The 25109-nt window shown below is 47.2% G+C and overlaps 1 protein-coding gene across 1 annotated transcript in view; it reads left to right on the plus strand.

The window, feature by feature from the left end:
* The window catches only part of USP10 (ubiquitin specific peptidase 10), a 69022-nt gene that overhangs the window by 15816 nt on the left and 28097 nt on the right, over window positions 1–25109 (plus strand). The window contains exons 2-3 of the mRNA XM_045076380.1: window positions 15972–16040; window positions 20873–20933. Of these exons, the coding sequence (XP_044932315.1) occupies window positions 15972–16040; window positions 20873–20933 (130 nt within the window). The remainder of the gene's footprint in view (window positions 1–15971; window positions 16041–20872; window positions 20934–25109) is intronic.

Raw genomic sequence — 25109 nt, forward strand, 5'->3', positions numbered from 1 at the left:
CACACAGTCAGCTGATACTAGATTCTGAATATTATACTTAAGACTTCAGTGGTTGGGGTCCAGACCCATAAGACAGAAGGCGATCACGATTCATCTGAGAGACGTACGGTCAATGAGAAATGTGACGATGCTTTGACAGAAGTAAGGGGGCAGGAAGACTTCGCTGAGGGGATGATGCCTGTGTTTGACCCTTGACAGGCCAGCAGTGCTCAGAGCAGGGAGGGAGGAGGGCCCTTCAGGGCAGGAGAATAACGGGGTCTTGGCTGCTCAGTGAGGTGAGGCTGGATTGTTGTGACAGGGACGCCCTTATCCCAAGCTCAAGGGTTTCGGTCCCATCTCTGTACACTGGATGGGTAGCATCGAGTGTCCGTGCTGGCTTATGTTGTTCCGGGGCAGTTCATGTGGTTCTTTCGTGCTGAGCTGTGCCTTCAGTTTGGATGGTAAAGGGTCACCTGACTTAGAGTCGGAGTTCAGAGCCGAGCGCTGGCGGTGTGCAGTGCGTACCTGGGAGCAGGACCCTGGGATGGGATGAGGTGCAGCAGCGCTGCGCAAACCCAAGCTGCAGAAGCAGTCAGCCGGGGGTCTTTTGGGTGACACATCTGGCCGCACTAGGTGTGCGGGGGGCCTTGAGAGCTGCATGAGCTCTTGAGCGATGCCCTTGTTGCTGGCCTGGGGCCACCCTTTGAGTGGCAGTGTAGGACAGGACATGAATGTCAGGGGGTCCCTGAAGTCCCTGGAATCACACGCGGAAGTGGGGGTGGGCGCGTTCTTCGGGGAGTGGGCCTCACTTGCTTACGTCAGATTCTCAGGGGCTCTGCTGCCACCCCTGAGCCGTTCGAAATCACATCAGGATGCAGTGACATCTGTACACTCCATGCCTTTGAGGCATGTCTACCTCCTGAGAGCAATCCAGAATGTGGTAGTGTCTGTCTTCCCTCCTTCCCACTCCTCCTCCGCCGGCCAGGTTCTTTGAGGCGGGAAACGTTGCTTAAACATTTAAAATAACTTTTTAATACCTTTTGTACTGTGAGTGCTCAACAGAAATCTGTTTAGTTTGGTGACAAACTCTTTTAGGGCTGCCGGGCGCCTTGACTGCGTCTGAGGTCCCTTGTGTGTCCGGTGTCGCACCAGGTGCTGAGGGTCTGTGGCCGCGTCCTGCAGGTAGCCAGGCGCAGAGGGACAGCCATCAGGGCTTGGGCTGGACGGTAACAGAAAGAGCAGGGTTGAGGAGGAGGCGAATCATGTTTGCAGAGTCGTACTGCTGAGTGTGATGTATGTTCAGAAAGGTGCTACTCCTGCCTTCGGTGCGCGGAGATACCGTTCTCTGGGTCTTCATCCCGTGGGTGTCGTAGCGCCAGTCTGGATGCCTGCTCTCACTTCGTGTCGTTGCCTTGCGCTTGCCAAGTAGAGCTTCCTGAACATTTTGACACTTTGTTGATTGTCCCAGAAATTTGGGATGGAAAGGGTACCTAATTTAAGACAGTCTTCAAAATTTCTCATCCAGTAGGTTGGCAGAACAATGAAGGATGCCATTGGTGTAAGGGTAGAAGCCGGTTTTGAGAAGATAATGGGTCTTTTGAATTTAAGGTTAGACAAGAACATGACAGTGGGAGTGCTGTGAGGCTGGCAGCCTGGAGAGTGGAACGGCGATGTGATCGAGCAGTCCGCGCGGCGGACGCCAGTTTGGACTTCACCAGCACGGTTGGAGTGGGAAAGAAGGAGGGGTCCTTGTGGGGGCTGCCGAGGGACGAGCTGAAGGGAGAGGAGGAAGGGCTGGAAGCAGAGTCCGGTCTTGCAGGGTGCCGGCGGACGGAGGATGTGTGAGAGAGAGCTCTGCGTGCCGGCAGATGAATGCTCGGCAGTGAGCTGACGGCTGTAGAAGGACGCTCGCTGGCTTGGATGGGAGGTTATTTCTATACGGCCGGGTGTTGGAGCTGAGTGTTAGGTTTCAGTTAAGAGCAAATGAGAAAATGAGCTCAGCTGTCAAAGAATTATCTTTGTGGGAAAGACGTGTCTAAAACGTTTTTTTGGCAGAGGGGGGCGGGGGAGACACCTGGCTGGCTCAGTTGATTGAGCTTCTGATTCTTGGTTTCAGCCCAGGTCTTGATCTGGGGTTCATGAGTGGAGCCCCCACGTAGGTCTCTGTAGTCGGTGAGGCGTTTGCTTGGGATTCCTCCCCCTTTCTTGCTTTCCCTTTGCTCATGCTCTCTCTCTCTCTCTCAAGTAAATAGAAATTTTAAAAAGTTGCATGGAGTGGAATTTTTTTTACTGAATTATTTCCAGTTGCATGGTAATTTTTCTTCTGATAGACATTTAGCTTTGTTGCCTTTAAGTTGTTAGTGATCAGTAAAACTTTAAAAGCACTAAAAGCGTTCCCATTTTATTTTGTTATTATTTTAAGATTTTGTTTATTTATTTATGAGAGGGCATGCGTGTGGGTGTGAGCTCGAGAAGAAGAGGGGCAGAGAGAGAGGGAGAAACAGACTCTGCCGAGCAGGAAGACTGACACGGGGTTCCACCCCAGGACCTTGGGACTACAACCCGAGCCAAAGGCGGACGCTTCATCAGCGGAGCCACCCAGGTGCCCCAAGAGTTCCCATTTTTATTTTTTAAAGATTTTATTTATTTATTTGACAGAAATCACAAGTAGGCAGAGAGGCAGGCAGGGGTGGGGTGGGAAGCAGGCTCCGGGCCAAGCAGAGAGCCTGATACGGGACTCAGTCCCAGGATTCTGAGATCATGACCTGAGCCGAATGCAGAGGCCTAACCCACTGAGCCGCCCAGGTGCCCCAAGAGTTCCCATTTTAAAAACATCTGCCCTGGATGTTGTTCATCAAGCAGTAGGTCCTCTTATAAAGTGAATAATCATTTCACATTGTTTCGTAGTTGCGTCTGTCTGGTTTGGGGGCATAATTGAGTGACAGAGTAGTTCTGGGCACCTTCCCTCCTGTTGTCTACGTAGTTTCTCCCACCCTTCAACTGCCTGTAGTGCTAGAGCTTTTTTCTAGGTTTCAGAAATACCCCTACACAATGATTCTGAACCCTAACTGCACATCAGATCTACATAGAAAGTGTTTAAAATGTTGAGTGAAGCCTGGGTGCCCCCTTACTCCAGTGAACCCTGAATTTTTTAAAAAAAGATTTATTTATTTATTGACAGAGAGAGAGAGAGAGAGAGAGAGCGCACACACAATCGCAAGTAGGCAGAGAGGCAGGTGGGGCGGGGTGGGCGGGGGGAAGCAGGCTCCTTGCCAAGCAGAAAGCCTGATTCGGGGCTTGATCCCAGGACCCTGGGATCATGACCTGAGCTGAAGGCAGAGGCTTTAACCCACTGAGCCATTCAGGTGCCCCGAACCCCGAATTTTCGCAGCTATGACCTGAGGATCGTCAGGTGATTCTAAGGGGTGGCCTGGGCTGAGACTCACTGCCGTAGTCCTTTGACCTGCATAGCTGACCCTGCTTCCCTGCTAGGTGAGCCCCACCAGCTAATTGGGAGAAATACCTCTTTTCCAGGATGCTCAAGTTATCATAAGTGGGACTTTCTGAAGTATCAGGTCTTGTTTTTCTTTAATGAAAGATTTTTAGGGGCTCCTGGGTGGCACAGTTGGTCAAGCGTCGGACTCTTGGTTTTGATCCCCCCCATGTTGGGCTCCGTGCTTAGTGCAGAGTCCGCTTGGGGTTCTCTACCCTCTCCCTCTCCCACTTATGTGCACTTGCCTGCTTGCTCTCTCTCTAAAACAAACAAATCTGAAAAGATTTTTAATCCTAACAGTGAACTTAAACGCACAGTTCAGGAATGCAGTTGTTCCGGCTGGTAACGTAGACTCGTTCTGCGCAGTTGCAGTCTTCGTTTGCAGCAGGTCATTAGGTGGAAGTCAAGCTGGAAAAGCAAGCGGCAGAGCGCTTCCTCAGTGGGCCGGGCCGGCCTGTGGTGTCAGCACTGCATTTGTGTTCTTTCATTTTCAGCAGATCGTCATTTAGCAGCTTTTTCTGCTTGGAGCAACTCTTCTGAGTAACTTTGGTTTTCATTAACAACCAAGGTGACTCATTCAGGGGAATCTGGGGACATTGGGGAGCCATAGAAGGGTTGAGGGTATCTTCCTCTGGATGTATGGTGTAAATTAGGCAGCTCTAGATCTTGCAGGGTATTTAAGAAACCACTGGCGATGGCCAGCAAATTGAAGAAGGTCATTTATGTAGTTACCCTGCTTGTTTTCAGACATGTTTAAACTTGAAGCTCTGGTTTAGTGATGCACTGTCCTTTCTGGCAGGTGGCCTTTGGTAGCCCAGCTTCTGTTGGTTTGGTTCCAGTGTATTTCATTAAGTGAAAAATCTTATAGGGCGGATGCACTTACAGGTTTCTGCCCATGTAGCACTCTGTTTAATGAAACACTTGTGGTTTGACTCAGTGTTACTGGCAGTAACCGTGCGTGGCGTGGGGTCTGAGTAGGTGGTCAGGGGGGGTCTAGGCAGCTTACGGAGGTTGAGCTGGGCCAGAGTAGTCTGTGGCGTAGTGATGGGGAACTACCAGATTGGGCACCCTCACAGTGACACAGGCCGCAGAACACAGGTGTCACGCCCAGTGTTGTGGGTGCTGTTCAGTGCTACCAGCAAGAGTCTTTGGGCCGAGGAGATGCGGAACCTTAAAAAAAAAAAAAAAAAATCCCAGTGTGTGGGTGTTTTCAGACAGTGTTTGAGAATACTCCTGATGTAAATGGAAGGTTAACGCTGCAGTCCTTGCCATCAAGAGCTGCTTTCGTAATACAGCTGCCTCGTCCACCTTATTTGTGGGCGTGCATTGACTGATTGTGCATCAATTTTAAAAACGCATTATGAGGCTTAATTTAATACAGTAAGTGTACCCTAGATTTTAAGTCTTCATCTGGGGTTTGATAAGGACATGCCAGGCTAGCTACTTCCACAATCAGTCTGTTGCCCTGGAAGTTCCCTCATGCCCCTTTGCCGTGAATCTCTACCCCGTACCACGGTGGTTTCTGATCTGCTGTCACTCGAGGCTTTCTCATTTCCTAGAATTCTGTTGAGGCGGAATTACATGGCATGTGCTCTTCTCTCTGGCTTCTCTTACTCTGCGTAATATTCTAAGGTTCCTCCATCCTATAGGAGTTCTCTCCCTTCGGGGAGGATTAGAATTTCATCATATGGCTGTACCACAGATGCTTTCTGCACCTTGTCATGAGCACTGGTTGTCCTGGCGTTAGTTAGGATGGAAGCTATGCTCTAGGTTCATGTGCGAGTCATGGGTGGGTAGAGGCGTTCACTTCCTGTGGGTAAACTACCTGGAAGTGAAATTGTTGGGTCACATGATGTGTGTTTTCTTTTAGAGGAAGCTGCCAAGTTTCTCCCAAGTGTCTGTGTTGACACCTGCACCAGCAGTCCTGGCATTCCCCTTCTGCTGTGTCCACACCGGCGCTGGCTGTTGTCAGTCCTGTTGATTTTATGGTGCACCAATTGAAAAGGGAAGAATTTATATGTCTGCAAGAGCAGGAGTCCGCGTTGATGACAGAAGAGTGAATCGGAGCACAGATAGGTGGTTCTCAGTGAAATTTGTTTTTTAAAGAAAGTTGGAGCCCAAAAGAGAGGGGGACGGTAGAGACTGGGAGAGCGCTGGCTTCGCACTGGACGCAGCTGATTCGTTTGGTAACAGGGATAGTTGGAGCAGGGATTGAAACCGAGTTTGTCAAAGGTTGACCTGCCCTCCAACTTTTTGATTACATCTGTAGTTCGTTTTATCCTTTTTTTCCCTTCTGCATTTAAAACATGAAAGTGGATTTTTCTTTAGTTTGGGAGACCACATGGTATTTGTGAATGATTTTCCTCTGGGTCAAAATACATGCTCTTAGTAAGTTTTCTGTAAGGCTTAATTCAAATTGTCTTGATTCTGTTTAATTGTTATATTTAAAAATTAAGGGTTATATCTTGGTTATATTTAAAGATTGTATTTAAAAGTGATGGGGTAACTGGGTGGCTCAGTGGGTTAACAAGCCTCTGCCTTTGGCCTAGGTCATGATCTCCGGGTCCTGGGATCAAGCCCCACATCGTGCTTTCTGCTCAGTGGGGAGCCTCTCCCCGACTCCTGCCTCTCTGCCTACTTGTGATATCTCTCTCTTTCTGTCAAATAAATAAATAAATAAAAATTGTGCTTCTTGCTGGAACATCTCTGATATTAAAAATAGGAGAATAAAGACCAGAGCAAAGTGATTTGATGGCACTGACATATGGGAAGTTTCTTACTTTATTTTATTATTATTTTTTTAAGATTTTATTTTTTTATTTGTCAGGGACAGATGGAGAGAGAGCGAGCGAGCACAGGCAGACAGAGAGGCAGGCAGAGACAGAGGGAGAAGCAGGCTCCTTGGAGCCAGGAGCCTGATGTGGGACTCCATCCCAGGACGCTGGGATCATGACCTGAGCCAAAGGCAGCCGCTTAACCACCTGAGCCACCCCGGCGCCCCATGGGAAGTTTCTTCATGTGGAGGATGGAGAGGCTATCATTTCTTATCCCTAGAACTTATATTTCCCGTGGGGTTTTCTCTTCATCTTCCTCTTCCTCAGTTCACTTGTTCAGCAAGGCTTTTATTTCAGCACCTACCCTGTGTCAAGTCCATTAACTGCTGGCAGTACAAAGATGAATTTAACTTGGTTCCCGTTCTTTTTAAAACAAACAAAAACCTTTATGGGGACATAATGTATCTGCAGTGAATTTCACCCTTTTAAAGTATATATGAGAATCTTTAACAGATGCGCATACTTGTTTAATCCCTCCACGGGTCAGGTATCTTTCAGCCCTTCTTTGGCTCCCAACTTCCGGGTGTGCCCCCTGCAGCCTGTCTTCTTATTCACCCTGGGCCCCAGCAAAGGTGGAACCACTGCTAAAGTTTCTTTATTGGTATTCTGCTTGTTCTCCTTTTTCTTCTCTTCTTCCCCCACCCCCTTTATTTCCCAGATCAGCACCGAGGTGATTGTAATGAAAACTGAAGTACGCGGACTCTGGAACTTCTACCCAGCGATCCTAGACAACAGGCACTCAGTTCACTCCCTAATAATTTATCATAATTTATCCATGTGATAAAAATTCTAGAGAGCAAGTTATCATAAAATGGGGATTCTTTTGTCTTGCTGTTTAGTGTTAGTTCAGAGCAGAACAAGTTAAAATCTAACTGCTTTTGTGCGAAGTAACTAATGTAGACATAGGGCTGGAAAGTTGGCAAAAAATGGATTTCTTTTAGAAGAATCATGTTTTCTAGTTGGAGATGCATTTGTGGGAACAAGTTTTAGCTCAGAGTATACAGCCAACGCATTAGATCCTGCTTCAGAAGGTGAGAGGCGATCTTTTTTTTTTTTTTTTTAAGATTTTATTTATTTATTTGACAGATGGAGATCACAAGTAGGCAGAGAGGCAGGCAGAGAGAGAGGAGGAAGCAGGCTTCCCTCTGAGCGAGGGCCCTATGAGGGGCTGGATCCCAGGACCCTGCGACCTTGACCTGAGCCGAAGGCAGAGGCCTTAACCCACTGAGTCACCTGGGCCCCTGGAGAGGCGATCTTCTGATAGGACTTCAGTAGTCACATAAAATAGACTACATGAAACTAGACACTACATCGTGCTTTCACTTGAATTGTGAGGAGAGTGTACTGCCTGTGGGCGTGGCTTTGTCACACTGTTTGTCCATTCTGTCCCCTTCTCGGGACCCCTCTACTCCAGCTTAGTCCATTAAGGATCAGGCCTTCCTCTACCTCCCTCTTTGTTGGCTTTTGCTGCTTGTAATGCTCACTGCAACTCACATTCCACTCATTCTGCAACAAAACTGTAAATGTTGTAGTGTCCTGAATGCTGTGTCTGTTTTATTCAGTTTCTTACAATCTAGCATGACTCAGTGTGGCTAGTTGGTGCCCACCCAGTACAAATGGTTAAATCAGTGAAATTCCTGTTGTGCATCGACTGTCCGAACAGTGTCACGTCCACGTGTCCCCACACCACCCACCCCACTTTGCAGAGGTGAAAGTGTGCCGTGACCCATCGATGGTTCAGTAGATGTCAGCGCGCATCAAGGGCGCGTGATCAGTCAGGTTGAGTAAAGGGGCCCCTGGAGGGCTCAGCTGGTTAAGCATCTGCCTTCATTTCAGGTTGTGGTCCTGGGGTCCTGCGATCCAGGCCCCTGCCAGGCTCCCTGCTCAGCGGGGTACCTGCTCCTCCCTCTCCCTCTCTCCCCACTTTGTGTGTGTGTATTTGTGTGTGTGCGCGTGCGCGCGCTCTCTGTCTCAAATAATTGTTTTTTAAAAGTTTAGTAAAGAAATGAGTTTTTTTTTGCAAGCACTTTTTTTTTTTTACTTTATTGAGATATAACTCACATACCATAGAATTCACCCTTTCTTTTTTTTAAATACAGAGATGCATTCTTTTTTTTGTTTGTTTTTTAAAGACTTTATTTATCAGAGAGAGAGGGGGAGAGAGCAAGCACAGGCAGACAGAATGGCAGGCAGAGGCAGAGGGAGAAGCAGGCTCCCTGCCCAGCAAGGAGCCCGATATGGGATTTGATCCCAGGATGCTGGGATCATGACCTGAGCCGAAGGCAGCTGCTCAACCAACTGAGCCACCCAGGCGTCCTGAATTCACCCATTTTTAATAAGAGTACATTTTAGTGGTTTTTAGTGCGTTCACAGAGTTGTGCAACCATCACAGTTGTAGAGCATTTCATCACTTCAGAAAGAAACCTCCTGTCCGTTAGCAGTGACTCCCCATTTCCCCGTCCCGGAACCTGTGACGACCACAGTTTACCTTCTGTCTCTAGAGACTGGCTTCCTCTAGACATTCCGCATGAATGGAATGCGACAACTTGGGTCCCTGTCACGTCTGACTTCTTTACTTAGTGTGATGTTTTCCGGCTTTATTCATGTGGTAGCAGGGACTCACCTGGGGACATTTCCAGACCCTGTTTCTTTGTTCCGGTTAGATCCAAGAGACACTTGTGGAGCCGGGGGGCTGGAGGTGGCCGAGGCCAGCACCCTCGGGTCAGAGGCGAAAGTGAGACTTGCCCTCGGAGCAGTGTTGGTCCTGCGTGTTTCCCCGTCTCTCCCAAACTCCCCCTTTTTGGGTTGGGGAATGGAGGAGGCGGAAACTGTGCCTCTCGGGCTCTCGCTGGTGAATCCGGCTTCTGTCCTTGCTTCTGTCCCGAGGCCAGACTTGGGCCTGGACTCCCGCAGTGGCTCTGGAAGCTGGGCTCGCTCGGACGCCTGCCCGCCTCGGAGGCGGAGGGACAGGACGCGCGCAGCCCCGCGTTCACGCATCACTGCCTTGTGTCTCTTCTTGCCGTCCACGGCCGGTCGCTCTCCGGGAGCCCAGTTGGAAGCAGACGGCTGGCCTTGGTGGCGCCTCGCGGATGCGCTCGGTCCTCCGAGCGGGCGCTTTGGCGGTCGCGGAGGTGCGCTGTGCTCGTGCGCCCTCTAGCGCCGCGGGCGCGCCGGTGCCGTTCCCCCCGGCGGCCGGCCGTGGATCTGTGCCGAGCCCCCGCCTGCCGCGGGAACCTGCCTTGGACGAGTGGCCCCTTCGCTTTTCCTGTAGCGTGAGCACGGTGTGTCCACGTTTGCCCAGCCCCTTCCTGGGGCTTACAGAGCCGGACCCCCCTAAGGGCTGAGGCCTCGGGTCTCCGGAAGGCGACACCCAGCGCAGCCGCCACTGGGGGCTGCGTGTCAGGAGTGTCTTGTCTCCATCCTGTGTTGTGGCCTTGCCGCCTTTTCCTGCAGCGCTTTTTGTATCTTTTCAACATACCCTCTCTAGAAAGGATCGGGAAATAATCAAACGTGCAGACAGTGGGAGTTCTAAAGCCTGCGCTGAGTTAGTTGGAAATGTATCCCTGGTAGTGGGCAAGAGCGTCTGCACCTCGCTGGCTCGCCTGCCTCCTGAAGAGAGAAATGCAGAGGCTGAAAGCCCCTGGAGCACTGACCTCGGGCCTTCCGCGTGGGCATCACGGCTGGGAAGGGAGCAAGCCATTTTGCTTTCTTTTTTCTCCTTGTGACTCCACCATTCAGCCCACTCTGGCTCTGGTGGGGGTTGCGGAAAACCTAGAGGGTGTTTTGGGCTTTGCCTTACACGTATCTGCTTCTGCTACAGCTGTTAGAAGAGTAACATTGTAAACGACAACATAAACATTTTGTAATGCAGTTGGGCGGACAGAGGGCCTCCAGGCACCTTTTGTTAAATCCCCTCGGAACCTGTGGACTGAGTGTGGGTCTGGGCTGGGCCCTGCACCCGGCTTTGGAAATGCAAGAAAGAAGACGCTACTGATGCTCCTGCCACGCAGAATCAATTGTCCTGTTTTATCTTTCTGTGCTGTTAAAAGACAAAACAAATTCATGCGGTCAGTGGAGTTTTCTTCCCCACTAAATTATAAATCCTGTGAAATGAGCAGAATCATTTTTATCTTTTAAAAACCAAGACTCCGATAATATTTTTTTCCTTAGAAAGACATTAAAGTACACTTATTAATAATCCTCTAGAGGAAGGAGAATGTTTCACACCCACAGAAAGAGAGGGTAAGGATTTTTCTCACAATTGAGTGTTTTCTGTTTTGGCTGTAAAAAAATCTCTTCATTTGGGGGCGCCTGGGTGGCTCAGTGGGTTAAGCCGCTGCCTTCGGCTCAGTTCATGATCTCAAGGTCCTGGGATCGAGTCCCGCATCAGGCTCTCTGCTCTGCAGGGAGCCTGCTTCCTCCTCTCTCTCTCTCTCTCTCTCTCTCTGCCTGCCTCTCTGCCTACTTGTGATCTCTCTCTGTCAAATAAACAAATAAAATCTTTAAAAAAAAAACAAAAAACAAAAAAAAAAATCTCTTCATTTGGAAATAATTTCAAATTTACAGAAGTTGCAGAAATAAAAGCAGCACGAAGAGCTCCCTTTTCCTCCTTCCCCCGGGTTGACCAGTTCAGACGAACCCCCTTGGCTTAGCCATTGCCGTGGCTTGACTTTTCTTGTCGCGTGCACGCGTATTCCCAAACTTGAACACACACACGGACACACACTCCTTCCTCCACCCTGTGACACTGGAGAGATTGCGTACCATGATCTTTTACCCCTTTATGCTTTGACGCGTTTCCCAAGATGACAGATGTCTTCTTACATGACCGCAGGAGGACAGTTACTGCTTTCATAAGTGTGCACTGGCGCAGTACTTTTTACAGTCTGCTGTCCGTATTCTGATCTTGTCAGTTGAGCTCATAATCTCTTTCATAGCGTTTCCCTCCAGGACGGGGTCCATTCTGGGGTCGCACTGTGTTTACTTGTTGTGTCTCTTTACCTTTTGCCATCTGGGATGTTTCCACAGTCTTTCACGACACTAATGTTTTTGAAGAACATGGTCCTGCCCCTCTCTCTTTGGTCACGCTCTTCATTTTGCCAAACACCTAGAAAAATCTGCGATTGAAAATTAGGACGGCTTTTGGAGCAGGAGGTGGTAGAACCTGAGCACGTAGCGGCGGCAGGCGGTGGTCCTGAAGCTCTGCGGCAGGCACTGTGGTGTCCCGGTGCAGTGCGGCTCCAGCCCTCTGACAGGCATGTTCAGTTGTGTACTTTCCTGTAAAATGCGGGCCAGCCTGCTCTGTGTCCCAGCACTGGGATTTGCTCTTGCATAAATATTTGGCCTTTATCTTTGTAGTTTTTATCAGAATGTTAAAAAGTTACCTTTTTTCCCCTCCCATTGAATTCATGTAAACTAACTCTCCTAATTGCCTTTCTGGAACAGTGTGGGTAATAAATGGTTATTTGTGGTAATGCTTCCTGTAGTCAGTTTTGAATGATGTAGATGATTTTGTTAAACACTGAAATGATGTCATAGCCTCAGAATTTTTGTGGGATATTCTGTTGAATTGTTCCAAGTGAACATTTGAATGGTTACCAAAGAGGCATTCGTTACTGTGCCTAGAAAGAAATAATTGTTTTGTCGCATGCACTGCGGAGGGTGGAGATCCGCTTTCGGGAAGCTTTCCCTTGCCCGAGTCCCCGGTGCCTTGCGCTCTGCCGATTGTGAGACTCCACTCCCTCCTTACGGTTCCTTATGACATTGGTGTTTCTGGCTGAGCAGCAGTATGTGTGTACAGATTCAGAGGAAGAAGGTCTGGGTCGTTTCTCTGCCATGACCATAAGGAGAAGAGCCATTCTGTAGGAAACAGATCCTAGCCTAGCTCCTCAGGGAGGCGAGCACCTTGCACAAATGCTGCTGTCCTTGGTACCAGCTTCCTAGCGGTCCCCTCCATCCTCTCGGTCACACAACTGAAGTGACTGTTGTTTATACAGTGGAGGTGTAGCCGCTCACTTTCAAAGACTCATGCATTTGAGGGGTTGGAAATTCGTCTGACTGTGGCCAGAGGATGTGATTCACGGGTGCCTTGGCGGCCCAGCTCACTGACGCATTGAGCCGCCATCCGGCAGCTCCCGTTGCAGTGACAGTCGCTTCCGCTGCCATTTGTTGAGTGCCAGGTGATAGTTTAGCGTCACACAGTTGATAGTTTGCAGTTGCTTATGACGGCTCTTTGGGATTAAATGTTTTCATCAAGTCCTAATCTGTTGTTAGGGAGATCTTGAAATGAACACGGGCACAAAGGGAGAAGCAGGGAGCACACTTGTAATGTCTCTGCAAAGTGGGCATCTTTGAAAAGTTGTACAGTCATTTCAGGTTTGTTTGCAGAGACTTTTTATGAGTAATTTTTTGACTGCATAAGGTATTTACATGGTCTGGAACTAAGAATTCTGACCAGAGACACACTAGGAATCTGGTGTGACTGCCCTGCCTCCACTTTGCTTTCCCTTGGCTCTGGCTTTTCTTCCCTTTTGTACCCAGAGTGTGCTCTTTGTTTAACAGTTTCCTGGTGATTTTCTCCCCTCCTGTACTGCAAGCTCTTCCGTGGTTTTCGCCAGTTAGATTTGTGAACAGATGGAAGATACGTATCTGGTAGAGAAATGGGTGGCATGAAGTTGTAACAGAAACACACTTAGGGGCGCCCGGGTGACTCCCGTCGGTTGAGCGTCTGACTCTTGGTGTAGGCCCAGGTCATGATCTCAGGGTCCCAGACTCCCTCAGTGGGGAGTCTGCTTAAGATTCTCTCTTCCTCTGCTCCTGCACTCTATCTAAAATAAGCACATCTTTTTTTTAAAAAAAGCATTTACAATCTATAGGAAAGTTTTCCTTTTTTTTTTTTTTTTTAAAGATTTCATTTCTCCATTTGTCAGAGCGAGAGCGCTCACAAGCACGGGAGCAGCAGGCAGAGGGAGAAGCAGCTTCCCCTCTGAGCAAGGAGCCTGCACTGGGCAGGTCAGGCTGATCTGTTTTCTGTCCTTACCGTTTCGTCATAGAATGTTACATAAATGTAATCATGCCACATGTAGCTTTTGAAGTCAGACTTCTTTCCCTTAGCATGATGCTTTTGAGAGTGAGAGCCACTGAGCAGCATTTCATTTACAGACGTACCACATTGACCTCTGGACGGACATTTGGGTTGTTGTAGTGTTATGAGTAGAGCTGCTGTAAACCTCAGCATGTAGGTGTTTTCCGGGACATAGGTCTTTATTTCTCCTGGGTGAGCGGGTGTGGGGTAACTTGGTAGGAAACTGCCAGACTCTCCCCCAAAGCGGCTGTACCGTTCTGCATCTGTGTGAGCCATGTGGAAAGCTGCAGTCATTCCCTAATCCTCAGCATTTGGTATCGTCGGGAATATTTTCTCCTAATTTATGACTTGTGTTTTCATTTCCTGCTGAGTGAATTTTGAGGTTTTATATCTAGACTTAAGATGTCTCTCTGTAGTGGGGCTGTAAGGGAATGTCAGTCAGCAGTGTCGTTTCTTCACCCCCACCTTCTTCCGCTTCCTTTGCACTGGAATAAACCTTTCCCTTCCAGAGCTCGCAGTTACACCTGACAGCGGTTAATACAGGCTTTCCCCTGGTGTTGGAAATGATGAGAAGGTCTGAGTTCCTTTTGCAGGCGATGATTTCTAAATTGTTTTGGGACTCTGCTTATTTTTACCATTACTGTCAATGCACAGTTACTTTGTGGATTTTTGCAAGTATATGTGAATATTATGTGACGATGTTCTTATTTTTAATATATATTTGTGGTCTGGCTAGCTATTACCAAAGAGCCCTCCGGCAGTATTTTCCCATGAAATATTGGTGCATTGGGGCACGTGGGTGTCTGAGTCATTGAGTGTCTGACTCTTGGTTAGGCTCAGGTCACGATCTCAGGGTCATGAGATTGAGCCCCCATAGGGCTCTGCCCTCCTCGGGGAGCCTGCTCGAGATCCTCTCCCTTCCCCTACCCTCCCCCTCTGCTCCTCCCTCTGCATACTTGCATACTCTAAAATAAGTAAGTAAATAAAAAAAAAACTTAAAAGAAGGATCAGTGCATTCTTTTTTTTTAAGATGTATTTATTAGAGAGCACATGCACACAAGAAGGGGAGAGGGAGACTCCCAAGGAGATTCCTCCCACTGAGCTCGGAGCCCAACATGGGGCTTGATCCTAGGACCCTGAGATCATGACCTGAGCTGAAATCAGGAGTCAGCCACTTAACTGACTGTACGACTAACCAGGCAGCCCTCGGTACAATCTTGCTAATATGCTGTGAGAGTTTGTTGTTATTTATTCACATTTATGATAATAACAGGCATTTCCATTTATATAATATGTGGTTACTGGTTATTTTTGAATCGCATGCTTGTACATTTCGCAGCAAGTCACTCAGCTCCATTAGAGCCAAGGAACCACAACTCTACTTACCATTTTTCCTTTTTTTTAAAGGTTTATTTATTTGAGAGAGAGTGAGTGAGCAGGTGAGGGGCAGTGGGAGAGGGAGGTCAGGCTCCATCCCAGGACCCTGCCATCAGGACCTGAGCTGAAATCAAGGGTTACTCACTTTAAACAACTGAGCCACCCAGGCACCCTATCTGCTTAGCATTTTTTTTTTTTTTAATTTATTTATTTGACAGAGATCACAAATAGGCAGAGAGGCAGGCGGGGGGGGGGGGGGAGCAGGCTCCCCGCTGAGCAGAGAGCCCAATGCAGTGCTCAATCGCAGGACCCTGGGATCATGACCTGAGCTGAAGGCAGAGGCTTAATCCACTGAGCCTCCCAGGTGCCCCTGCTTAACCATTTTTATCCCCAGTACTGATCTTTGTGCATGGTGTTAGTAGGCTCTAAATAATTATTGGCTAGATGAATGAATAATTCAGTGAGCGGTTCTCTGTTGTAGAAATCTAGTCATCCTGATTCTTGTCAGTGACTTAGTTTTTAAAGCTCCGGGAGAAAATGAGCCACTGGGCACCTGCCACACTTGCTTCTGCCATTGAACTGGTTGTTTTTTCACGAAGTCAGCGTTCAGAGTTCTGTGAAGGGTTTACAACTAGACCTGTGTCTGTTCAATAATGTGCTTATACATCAGGTTTAAATGAACTTTCAGGATAAAAGTACATGTATATTTATCTTAAAGCTCGTTCATCAGGATCATCAGCATTTTTCTTTCTTTCTTTCTTTTTTTTTTTTGGATAACTCTGTCTTCCCATGTGAACACTGTGAACCACGTTTTCTGCTTTCCGGTGGTGCGTGTGGCAGAGAACGCTGGCGTGGGGGTAGTGAATGAGTCAGCAGAAAGGCGAACGGGGCACCTGGAGGTGTCTGTGAGCCAGAAAGTTGTCCTTCAGGCAGGACTCTGCTGACAGGTGTGGTGTACAGTGTTTCAAAGTCAGCTTATCGATTTCACAGGGTTCTCTGACAATTTATGAAAAGGTTCAGTAGTATTTTCTTTTATGTAATTGTAAATCTCCATTATGCAGACCTTTGATTTATTTACTTAAAAAAGGGTATTGGGCTTCTGGCCTACACATTTCATAGGATTGGTATAATATGTAGCATTTTCCTTGAAAGTATATAAATTGGATATTTTATGTGATCAGTGACTTTTTTTTTCCTTTTCCAGTATATCTTCGGAGATTTCAGCCCTGATGAATTCAATCAGTTCTTCGTGACTCCTCGCTCTTCGGTTGAGGTAAGACAACGTTTTATTGAGTATGTGTGTAGATAAAATTACTGGTTATGTTTTAGTTTTGATTTTTTAAAAATTTATGCTTTTGTGATAAACCCACTGTACAGAAATGTATAGAAAAGAAACTAATAGAAATGCCCAAACCCACCACCAGATTTGACTGATAGTGAACTTTTGCTGTGTTTGTACAGCAGAGACGTCACAGACACAGTTGAAGCCTTTGTGTCCCTCTCCCCTCTCGTTCCACTCCCTCCGCAGAAGGAACAGCTCTGCTGAGTTGGTATTGTTTACTGACTATGGTTTTCACCTTCTACTGCACATAGGGATGTCAGCAGATAGTAACATCGTAATTTTTTATGTGGTTTAAAGGATAAATGGTTTCATATGCAGGGGTTAGGAGTGCCAAACCCGCTTCATTTGAAAATCTGTGTGTAACTTTTGATGCCCCCAGAGCTTAACTACTAATAGCCTATTGGTGATCAGAAGCCTTACTGATCATAAGAATAGTTGATTAGCACATTTTATGTGTTACAAATGTTATGTGGTTATTCTTAGAATATAAGCTGGAGAAAAGAAAATGTTAGGAAAATAATAAGAGGAAATACGTTTATAGTGTTATACTGTATTTATAGAAAAAAATCTGCCTGTGAAGTGGATTGCACATTTGAAACCCATGGTGTCCAGGGTCAAGTGTGCGTTCATTGTTTTGAGGTTTATTTCATACTAACGTATTGTTTGCTCTATCTGTGCTGATACGTTTTGTTTTTTGTTCTTTGATTTTAATTGCTAAGTACCGCTGGTAGAACCGCTCTCAAGAGCTGCCACAGCTCATTTGCCTTGTCTCCTCACAAGGACCATTGCGGTCTTTAGTTGGTACACAGTTACAGAAATGTTGAAGTAAACATATTTTACGTGCCTCTGGGGATTTCTCCAGGCTTTGGCCCTAGGAATGGAACTGGTCAGCGGGGAAGGAGTAAGCATCTGTAGTTCTGCTGGAGACCGCTGCTCTGCTGTCAAAGCGCGTAGCAGGCTGCATCCCCATCAGCAGTGCACAAGCATTCTCACTGTCTCATTTGAAGAAAACATTCTTGCTGCTTAGTATAGGCATATTTAAAAATGTTGTTAGTCTGATGGATATGAATGGATTCTCATTGTGAACAGTTCTCCGGTGACATAGTTGAGAACTAGTTCATTACTTGCCTGTGCCCATTGATGATACAGATTTCCACTTCTTGAATTAAGCTTGTCTCCCCTGTCCACATTTTTTATTAAGTGGCTTGTCTTTTTCTTGTTACTTATATGATTAGTGGTCTTTGGTTTTGCATGTTACAGGCATCTCGTTCTAGCATGAGGGCTTTTGAACTTCACATATGATGCACTTTTATCTCTTTTGCTGCATAAGGGAAGTACGTTTTTAACTTAAATGTCAAATGCATTGGCTTTTTTTCCTCATGGTTTGTAAATGTCTTTAAGAAATACTTTCTTTGTCTGAGGTAATAAAGACACTGGTTTTCTTCCAAAAGTTTTAAGGTTTTGTTTCCACTGTAGTGTATGGTGCAGTTGGGGTGGATTTTGCTATGTCTGTGAGGTGCGGCCCTGATACAGCTTCTCCCGCGGCGCCGTGAGTGGTCCCAGCGTCACTTGCTGAGCGCTGGGCCATTAGTTGCAGTGCCCGTGGCCCTCCTGCTTTGTCTCTGTGTCCTTACCACTCGTTTTAATGGTTGCAGCTCTACAATCCATCTTCTGGGAGAGCACATACCCTCTTATACTTATTCAGAAGTGTTTTGATTCTCCTTTTTTTTTTTTTTAAAGATTTTATTTATTTATTTGACAGAGAAAGACACACAGTGAGAGAGGGAACAGAAGGAGGGGGAGTGGGAGAGGGAGATGGGGCTCGATCCCAGGACCCCAGGATCATGACCTGAGCTGAATGCAGACACCTGACGACTGAGCCCCCCCCAGGCGCCCCGATCCTCCCTCATCCTTAACTCTTCCTTGGGAATTTATGAACAGCAGGTCAGGTTTCATGAACAATCCTATTGAAATTTCAGTGGGAATTATGTTAAAATTATGGGTTAATTGATAGGAGAATTAAAATCTTTATGATAGTTTTCCTAAGCATGATTTTGGTGTATTTTGGCATTCAAAATACCATACTAAATACTAAATACATACTAAATACTAGTCTCCTTTTATGTCCACTCTTTACGTGAGTAATGGTATCCATCTTAAATTAATAACAGCTTACCTGGACCGTGTGTTCACATTCGCGTTGTAAATGTGAAAACTGTTGAGATTGCATCGAAGAGAAGGGGGCCGGGGGCTGGGGGATGACGGGGAGTAGGTGCGAGCGAATCAAGTACAACTGTACTTGACTTTAATGAGGCCTTAACTGGCCACTTAGATCCCCTAATAAATGTCCATGGTAGGTTTGCACGTGTGTGAAGTGCTTTTGCACGGAGTTCTTTTATTTTTCGAAACTGGAGCAGGAGAGGCTGACTCCTTAGATTAGGAGCCACAAGGCCAGCACTGCGTGTGGCCTTGGCCAGTCCTGCTTTACCTCGGCTTCTGGAACTCTTAAGCTCTCTCTGGAGCTGTGGAGGAAGGATTAGATGACAGCGTGTTGAAAGTGTTAGTTCAGCTGCACAGATGAGTGAAGGATTTATTCGTTTCTCCTTTTTCATTTTAGTAAAAGGGAAGAAATCAAAAAAGACAAAGCTTATATCAGATTTTATTTTAGAAAACGAGTAAAGAGTAAATCCAGTTCCTTGCGATCTCCGTCTGTTTTGTGTTCATTGATGGTAACAGTTAAGATTTTAAGGAATATAAGGATATGAGCCAGGGAACCGGGAAGCTAAATTATACATTGTATTTCCTAAGGCAATAAAATGTGTCTGCACATTTTAGATTCTGTAGAATAAGGCTTGAAGTTTAGTGTTTCCTGACCAAAAACAAAAAACAGAAAAAAACACAAAAGTTAATTAGGCAAAATATAACCAGATCCCATCTTTCCCAACCATTAGTGTTACCTGAGATTCTACTCTTATATACTCTTCTAATGGTTTGAATTTTAAATCATTTCTGTTGCCTAATTGTGGTAATATACAGGGGCACCTGCCAGGAATAGGACAGTTTGTGCTTTTTTATAGTTACGGTTTTAAAAAATTATAAAGCCCAACTTATGTTTTACAAAAGCTTTTTTCAAGTGTGTGCATTTGCATTTCAAGTGTGTGGGTTTGTGAGTCCTGACCCCGTGGCTCCCCGCTCCCCTGCCTCAGCCTTCGCGGGTGTCAGGCCAGTTGCCATTTTTTTTTTTTTAATTTGAGTTTCTGTGTTTTGTTTTTTTGTTAGATTGCAAAAATAAGGGCTATCATACATATTTGTTTAAAATATTACCTTCCGAAACAAAGGGCCCGAGTACTGACTTCACAAGACGGTAGCGCTGTTTTCAGATTAAGTTGATTTTACTGTGCATCTAATATAACTGGATTTCAGTTTTTTACATTGCTCACCTTGAGTTCATTGTGTGAGTTTGATTTTATAATTTTTTATTCTTAGAAGCAGCTATATAGTTAAAGAGGGAACTTTGAGCAATTTTCTGTCATAAATACACATTTACCACAGTCTGGGGGGCATCTTCTAAATGGTGGAGGTTTGTTGAATTAAAGGTGCCAAGTGCCTGCAGAGTAAGGAAGACACATGCACTCCCCTCTTTTGTACCTGAACTCCCTCCCACACTAATTCCTACAGTTGCCTACTAGCTTAGTAACTCTGAGTAAGTTTTGTAAACACAGAAAGAAAATGGCAGTGTTGCCTGGGGTCTCCTGGGGTCCAGAGTCTGTTTTCAGGTCCTGCCTCTGCCACTTAAGACAATTTGTGTAAATGCAGCTTGATTTAAAACAAAAAACAAAAAACAAACAAAAAAAACCCAAGTACTTTTACTGCCTCACAGTTGCATAGATTTCCATCACCAGGGGCAGTGTAGTGTCACTGAGAGCAGGAGAGAAGGCATTCTGCATCCGGGAGTTGGCTAAACTTCCTGAGTGACTGCAGGGGGAGAGGAACCTGACTGGTGTCAGACGCACCTTTTTTGCTCCAAGTGTCTGTGGCCGCAGTGAATGCTGGAGCACTGTGTGAGTGTTGGAGTGGCTTTTGTGCTGCGGGTGCAAGGCCCCTGTGTAGCCCTAGGCTTTGGTGCCGGCAGGGAGATCCCCAGCGCCCCCCAGTGGACAACGTGCAGCTCCCATCCCTGCAAGCCTTTGGTTTTGAACTGCCCTGTGTTTCCTCAGGTTCTTACTTGTCATTCATTCCCTGGGGTACAGAACTTCTTTACTGTGACCATTGAATCGACCTGCTAAGAGTTTATTGGGGAAATCAGCTGAGGACACCCGTGCACAGTTCTCAGGTGGGCACGAGAAGTCTGGCCTGCCTTCCGGGCAGACGTGCAGTGCCGCAGGGGTGACAGACATGGGGTCACTAGGACTCACCTCTCTTAGTGGCCCAGGGCAAGTGGCTGTGGTATCTGTGGGCATTTTCTAACATCCTATGAAAGGAAAGGCTTACTGTGACATTTTATTGTAGTTGACTTACATGTCCATTGGAATCTTTATTTTCATTTTTTGCCTCATTTTTGGATCTTAAGGACAATTTTAAAAATCATTCCTGTGTTACTTTTTATCTTAAATGAAGGTGATTTAATTTTACTGCCTATGTTATTTTGGTTTAAAAAAAAATGTCTTGAGAATAGTTGAATGGATAAAGAGTTTAATGAAAAAGAATGTGTTGGGTTTGAACATTTTGTTGAGTTAAAATTTGTTTTCCACTTCCCTGCGCAGCTTCCTCCATACAGTGGAACAGTTCTGTGTGGCCCCCAAGATCCTGACGAGCTCCCCGACGGTAAGCTGGTTCTCTCCTTTGTCTCCCCGATGTGCTTTCTGGCCCCGTGTGCTGCGTGGGCCGGCTCTTCGCTCTTCGGAAGTCACGGCTTCCTCCTGCTTCATACTTTCCCAGTAAACGTTCCCTGACTGCTTGAGGTTTTCGCTGTAAACTAGCATGTTTGATCTCGGAATCATTTTGATTAAGGAAGTATATTCTGTGCTTCAGACTGTTAGATGTTCCAGGTTTAAGTATGGACATAGTTGTTTGATACTGTTTTTTCTTGACCATTGTCAGTGGCACATGTGTGTCCTTTATAGCCAGCGCCAGTGGCCTTTCTTCTGGTTGTGGAGGCTGCCGCGGGCAGAGCTGGTGATCGTCTGAGAGCGTGCTCTTCGCAGGGCTCAGCCAACAGCTCCGATCTGCTCTGCAGTTTTCATTTCTGTCCCAGTATGTTCCTTAATGTTCTCGGGAAGTCAGAGGACCTTTTTACTTCCTGGTCTGTTACTTTTCTGGTGTCTGTCCCAGATACAGAGCTCATTACTGGGGACAGTGCTCACTGAGATGCAGTGATTTTGTGCGGTTGAGGACTGGCGGCTTGCTTTCGTGCTGCAGAAGGCCGGGGCGTGGGTCCGTCAGAGCTGTGGGGCCTCGTGCTCTGTGTGGATCATTAAAGGCCCTTGCTGGGCTTGGAGAAGCAGCTGGGGACCCTTTGCTTTGAGAGCCAGGGGCCTGGTTCCCTCTTTCATTAGCATGGTCAGACCTGTGAACGGGGTTTTCATTATAATTTAAACATAAACCTGAAGAACCTGCCCAGACTTTTTATGCACAGTACAGCTGGAGACTCGACAGCATCTAATGTCCTTAGCGGTTTGGAGGAAACCGTGATCTGGGAGGCTGAAGGAGAGAGCAGTGCTGGGGGCGACTGGGTGGTTCAGTCAGTTCCGTGTCTGCGTGCAGCTCGGATCATGATCCCGGGGTCCTGGGATCGAGCCCCACTTTGGGCTGCCTGCTCAGTGGGGGCCTGCTTCTCCCTCTCTCTGCTGCTCCCCCTGCTTGTGTGCTCTCGCCCTTTCTCTCTGTCAAATAGATAAATAAATAATGTTTAAAAAAAGAAGAAAAAGAAGGAGCAGTTCTAGTGGTGGCTGAGGATAAGAGTGCAAGGGAGTGAGCTGGAGGGGTGCGGACGCGCCGCCTGGCCGGCCAGCTTGGGAGCCCGTGCTCGCCGCGTCTGCTGCCGTCGGTCCCCGAGTGCTTGGCGCGTAGGAAGCGCGCTGCGGTGGCTCACTCGGCGCTTTCCCGTTTGTGTGGCTCCTTTCTCTCTCGTTCGGGTCACGGTCTCACCGACTTCCCAGGGCCCAGGCTGCAGGTTGGAGGCTCCATCAGCTCCTCTCCGTGGCTTCTCCCTCCCTTCCTTACGCCACACCCCTCCTTTTAGGCTGTCTTCTCGGCTTAGCTCCTGCCTCACGGCTCCTCTTCTCCCTGGTCTCTTCTCCCAAGTCCGTCTTTTCATCTGCCGAAACCACAGCTGGGATCCGGCCACCGGCTCACGCTGCCAGCGGCAGGGCAGCTTAAAGGCTCATTTCTCTGGGGCCTTTCCTGTTCTCTCGTGTTTCTGTGACGTTTATTCCTTTCACAGTGCCTGTCCCGCTGGCCGGTAATGAGTCTGCCTCCCTCTTCAGACAGTTGGGCTCTGGGTGGCGGGGATCAGGATTACCCATTTCTCTGTGCTCAGCAGCTACACGCTGTACTTCTGGAATGTTGTAAACCGTCAGTGTGTTTTTGGGTGAATGATTAGGATGATTTGTTCTCCCGCCCACCGGGGGGAGCTACAGCGAGAGCCCTTTCAGGGGCTCCTCATCACGGCGTGCCTTTTATAGCTCTGCTTTTTTTAGTCCGATCCTAGAGCTGGAATGGACTCCCCCCACCTCTCTAGCCAGGTCTCCTGCCAGTTCCACGGACTTCCCTGTGGCTTCTGACTGAAATTGTTGCTCTTTCCTATATCTGGAAGCATCCTTTCTGGGAAGCTGTTGAGGCCTTCTCTTGCCCTGCCTCTGCACTGTCAGCTTCGGTCCGAGGTGTGTTTCTGCTCCTCGCTGTCACTCCCGGAGGCAGGGACTTCACCGGACTAATCTTGTACCCTCTGTGATAATAAGCACTCGGCACATAGCTAGGTGCTCTGTTAACTGGAGAAATCAGCCAAGGAAGCCACTTAAGCAGCACTTCCCAGACAGCGATGAGCACATAGTCTCTGGGGGCCCCCAAGCATTGCAGGCCATGTGGCCCGTCCAGCACCCTGGGCGCCGCAGGGAGCACGCCTATCAGAATGCTATATTAGGACGGCTTTGTTTTATTTGACCTGGTTTTCCTTCCCCCAGCAACCCCACTGTCTGCGTGGCCTGAGCACTGAGGCCCCATTCACCTGATGCGTCGACTGTGTGTTTCAAGCCTGGGTTTGCAGGCTTTCACCACGCCTTCAGCCCACAGATTGGGCTTCGTGCTGACTCCTCTGCTGTGCGGTGCACATATGTCCATGAAACGTGCTGTGGATGAGAAGAGGGACTGTTCTGGGCAGGACTCTCCGCCTTTCGGTGGTACAGTCAGACCCTCTACGGGGTAGATGTTTTGGAAATAACCATAGCATAATGTTCCCATTAATGTCCTTTCCTGTTCTAGAATATTCTGTGATATGATAAGATAAAGGATTGAAATGTGAAAGGCACTGTGTCTGTTGGAAATAATCAAGATCTTGCACAAGCTGCATGCCACAAAGCATACTAATGTCTGTTCTGATTTCACAGCGTGCGCCACCGTCTGCAAAGGGTGCCTCCCCACAGGGAGTGTTCTTCCTTGCCTCACACACATCCACGTCCGTCCGTGGAGTGGCATTGCACCCTCGAAGCATCGTGGGAGAGGTGGTGCCTGAAATCAAACGAACACTTTACTTTTAGGTGTCATAAAAGAGAACATCATTTCTCCTTAGTGATTCTTCTCAAAACAAGGGAAAAAAAGCAGTGCTCAGAGGCGAATGGATTCAGATGTTCATATTGGTGTCTGTGTGACAGTGTACTGTCAGGTGCGGGGGTCATTAGTCCCCCTTTTCCAGGAACTTCTTGTTGTCTGGAAGGTGCAGCCCCACCCCCTGAGGTGTGGTCAAAAAGCCGAGGAAGAATTAGGGGACCGGTGGCATCCCTGTCCCCAGCTGTCTTGCACACGACGGGCCCCTCGGGCTGTTTGTTGAAAGACTGCCAAGGTCAAAAGTATTCAGTTATTTGTAGTAGAGCACAGTTCTCTTGGTAGTATGATTTTATTGATTGGTTTATTTGTTTATTTTGGAATACTTGCCTTGAGAAGTTGGCCTCTTGTGCTAGACTCGGAGACATGTGCAGTTATGCATTCCGGATAAATGAGAAGGCACGTGTCCTTCCCTTAATGTCGGGATTTATAACTGTTTCATCAGATACACGATGACACTGGTGCTTGACGTCTCTTGAAAGATGCAGCTGATTCTACAGCTTAACCTAATTCAGAGATGTGAACTATGAAAAAATGTACATTTTGGAGTGGATGGACTGTATAGATGGTCTGTATTCTTGCTAGCCAGTTGGCGGGAAGTATCAAAGGGTTCCAAAGAAATTTTTTAAAAAGTTTGCAGTCCTAATTGTCCTTTGGTGTTTCTGGAAGTGTGGCCACCATCCTTGGAGTTGGTCTACTAGGAGCTGATTTTGGGCACAGTTTGTGTGTTCACGGGAGGCCGTCTGCACGCTGCAGCAAAGGTTGCAGGTAGAGGTCACGGGATGGCGGATTCGAGAGTGCTGCCTCCGAGGAGCACCTCTGCAGAGAGCGCGGGTCCTGGTGTGGTGCAGACTTTCTGAATCACTAAATTACACTAATTAGGGAAGCCATAAATATAGTAATGACTTTAAATCCCTGAGTTAGTTGTCATGGTTTTCTTTTTAAGTTGTCCAAAATACCTGTACCCTACCTAGTCTCAGAAAGTAAGCCAATAAAGTTAGATTTCATTGAGGGGTGTTTGTAAACAGGCAGAATATGATTTGCTTTTTATTATAATTTCATTTGAATTTCCACTTTCTACTTTCTACTTTCCACTTTCTTTTTTTTCTTTTACTCCCTTAGCTACCCTGAGAGTGGAAAATGAATATGGGCTTCTGGTTTTTGTAGCTCTAAAATTAAATA

Source organism: Mustela putorius, unplaced genomic scaffold (assembly GCF_011764305.1).
Source record: "Mustela putorius furo isolate JIRA1106 unplaced genomic scaffold, ASM1176430v1.1 tig00000174_pilon_pilon_pilon, whole genome shotgun sequence".
NCBI classification, from domain to species: domain Eukaryota; kingdom Metazoa; phylum Chordata; class Mammalia; order Carnivora; family Mustelidae; genus Mustela; species Mustela putorius.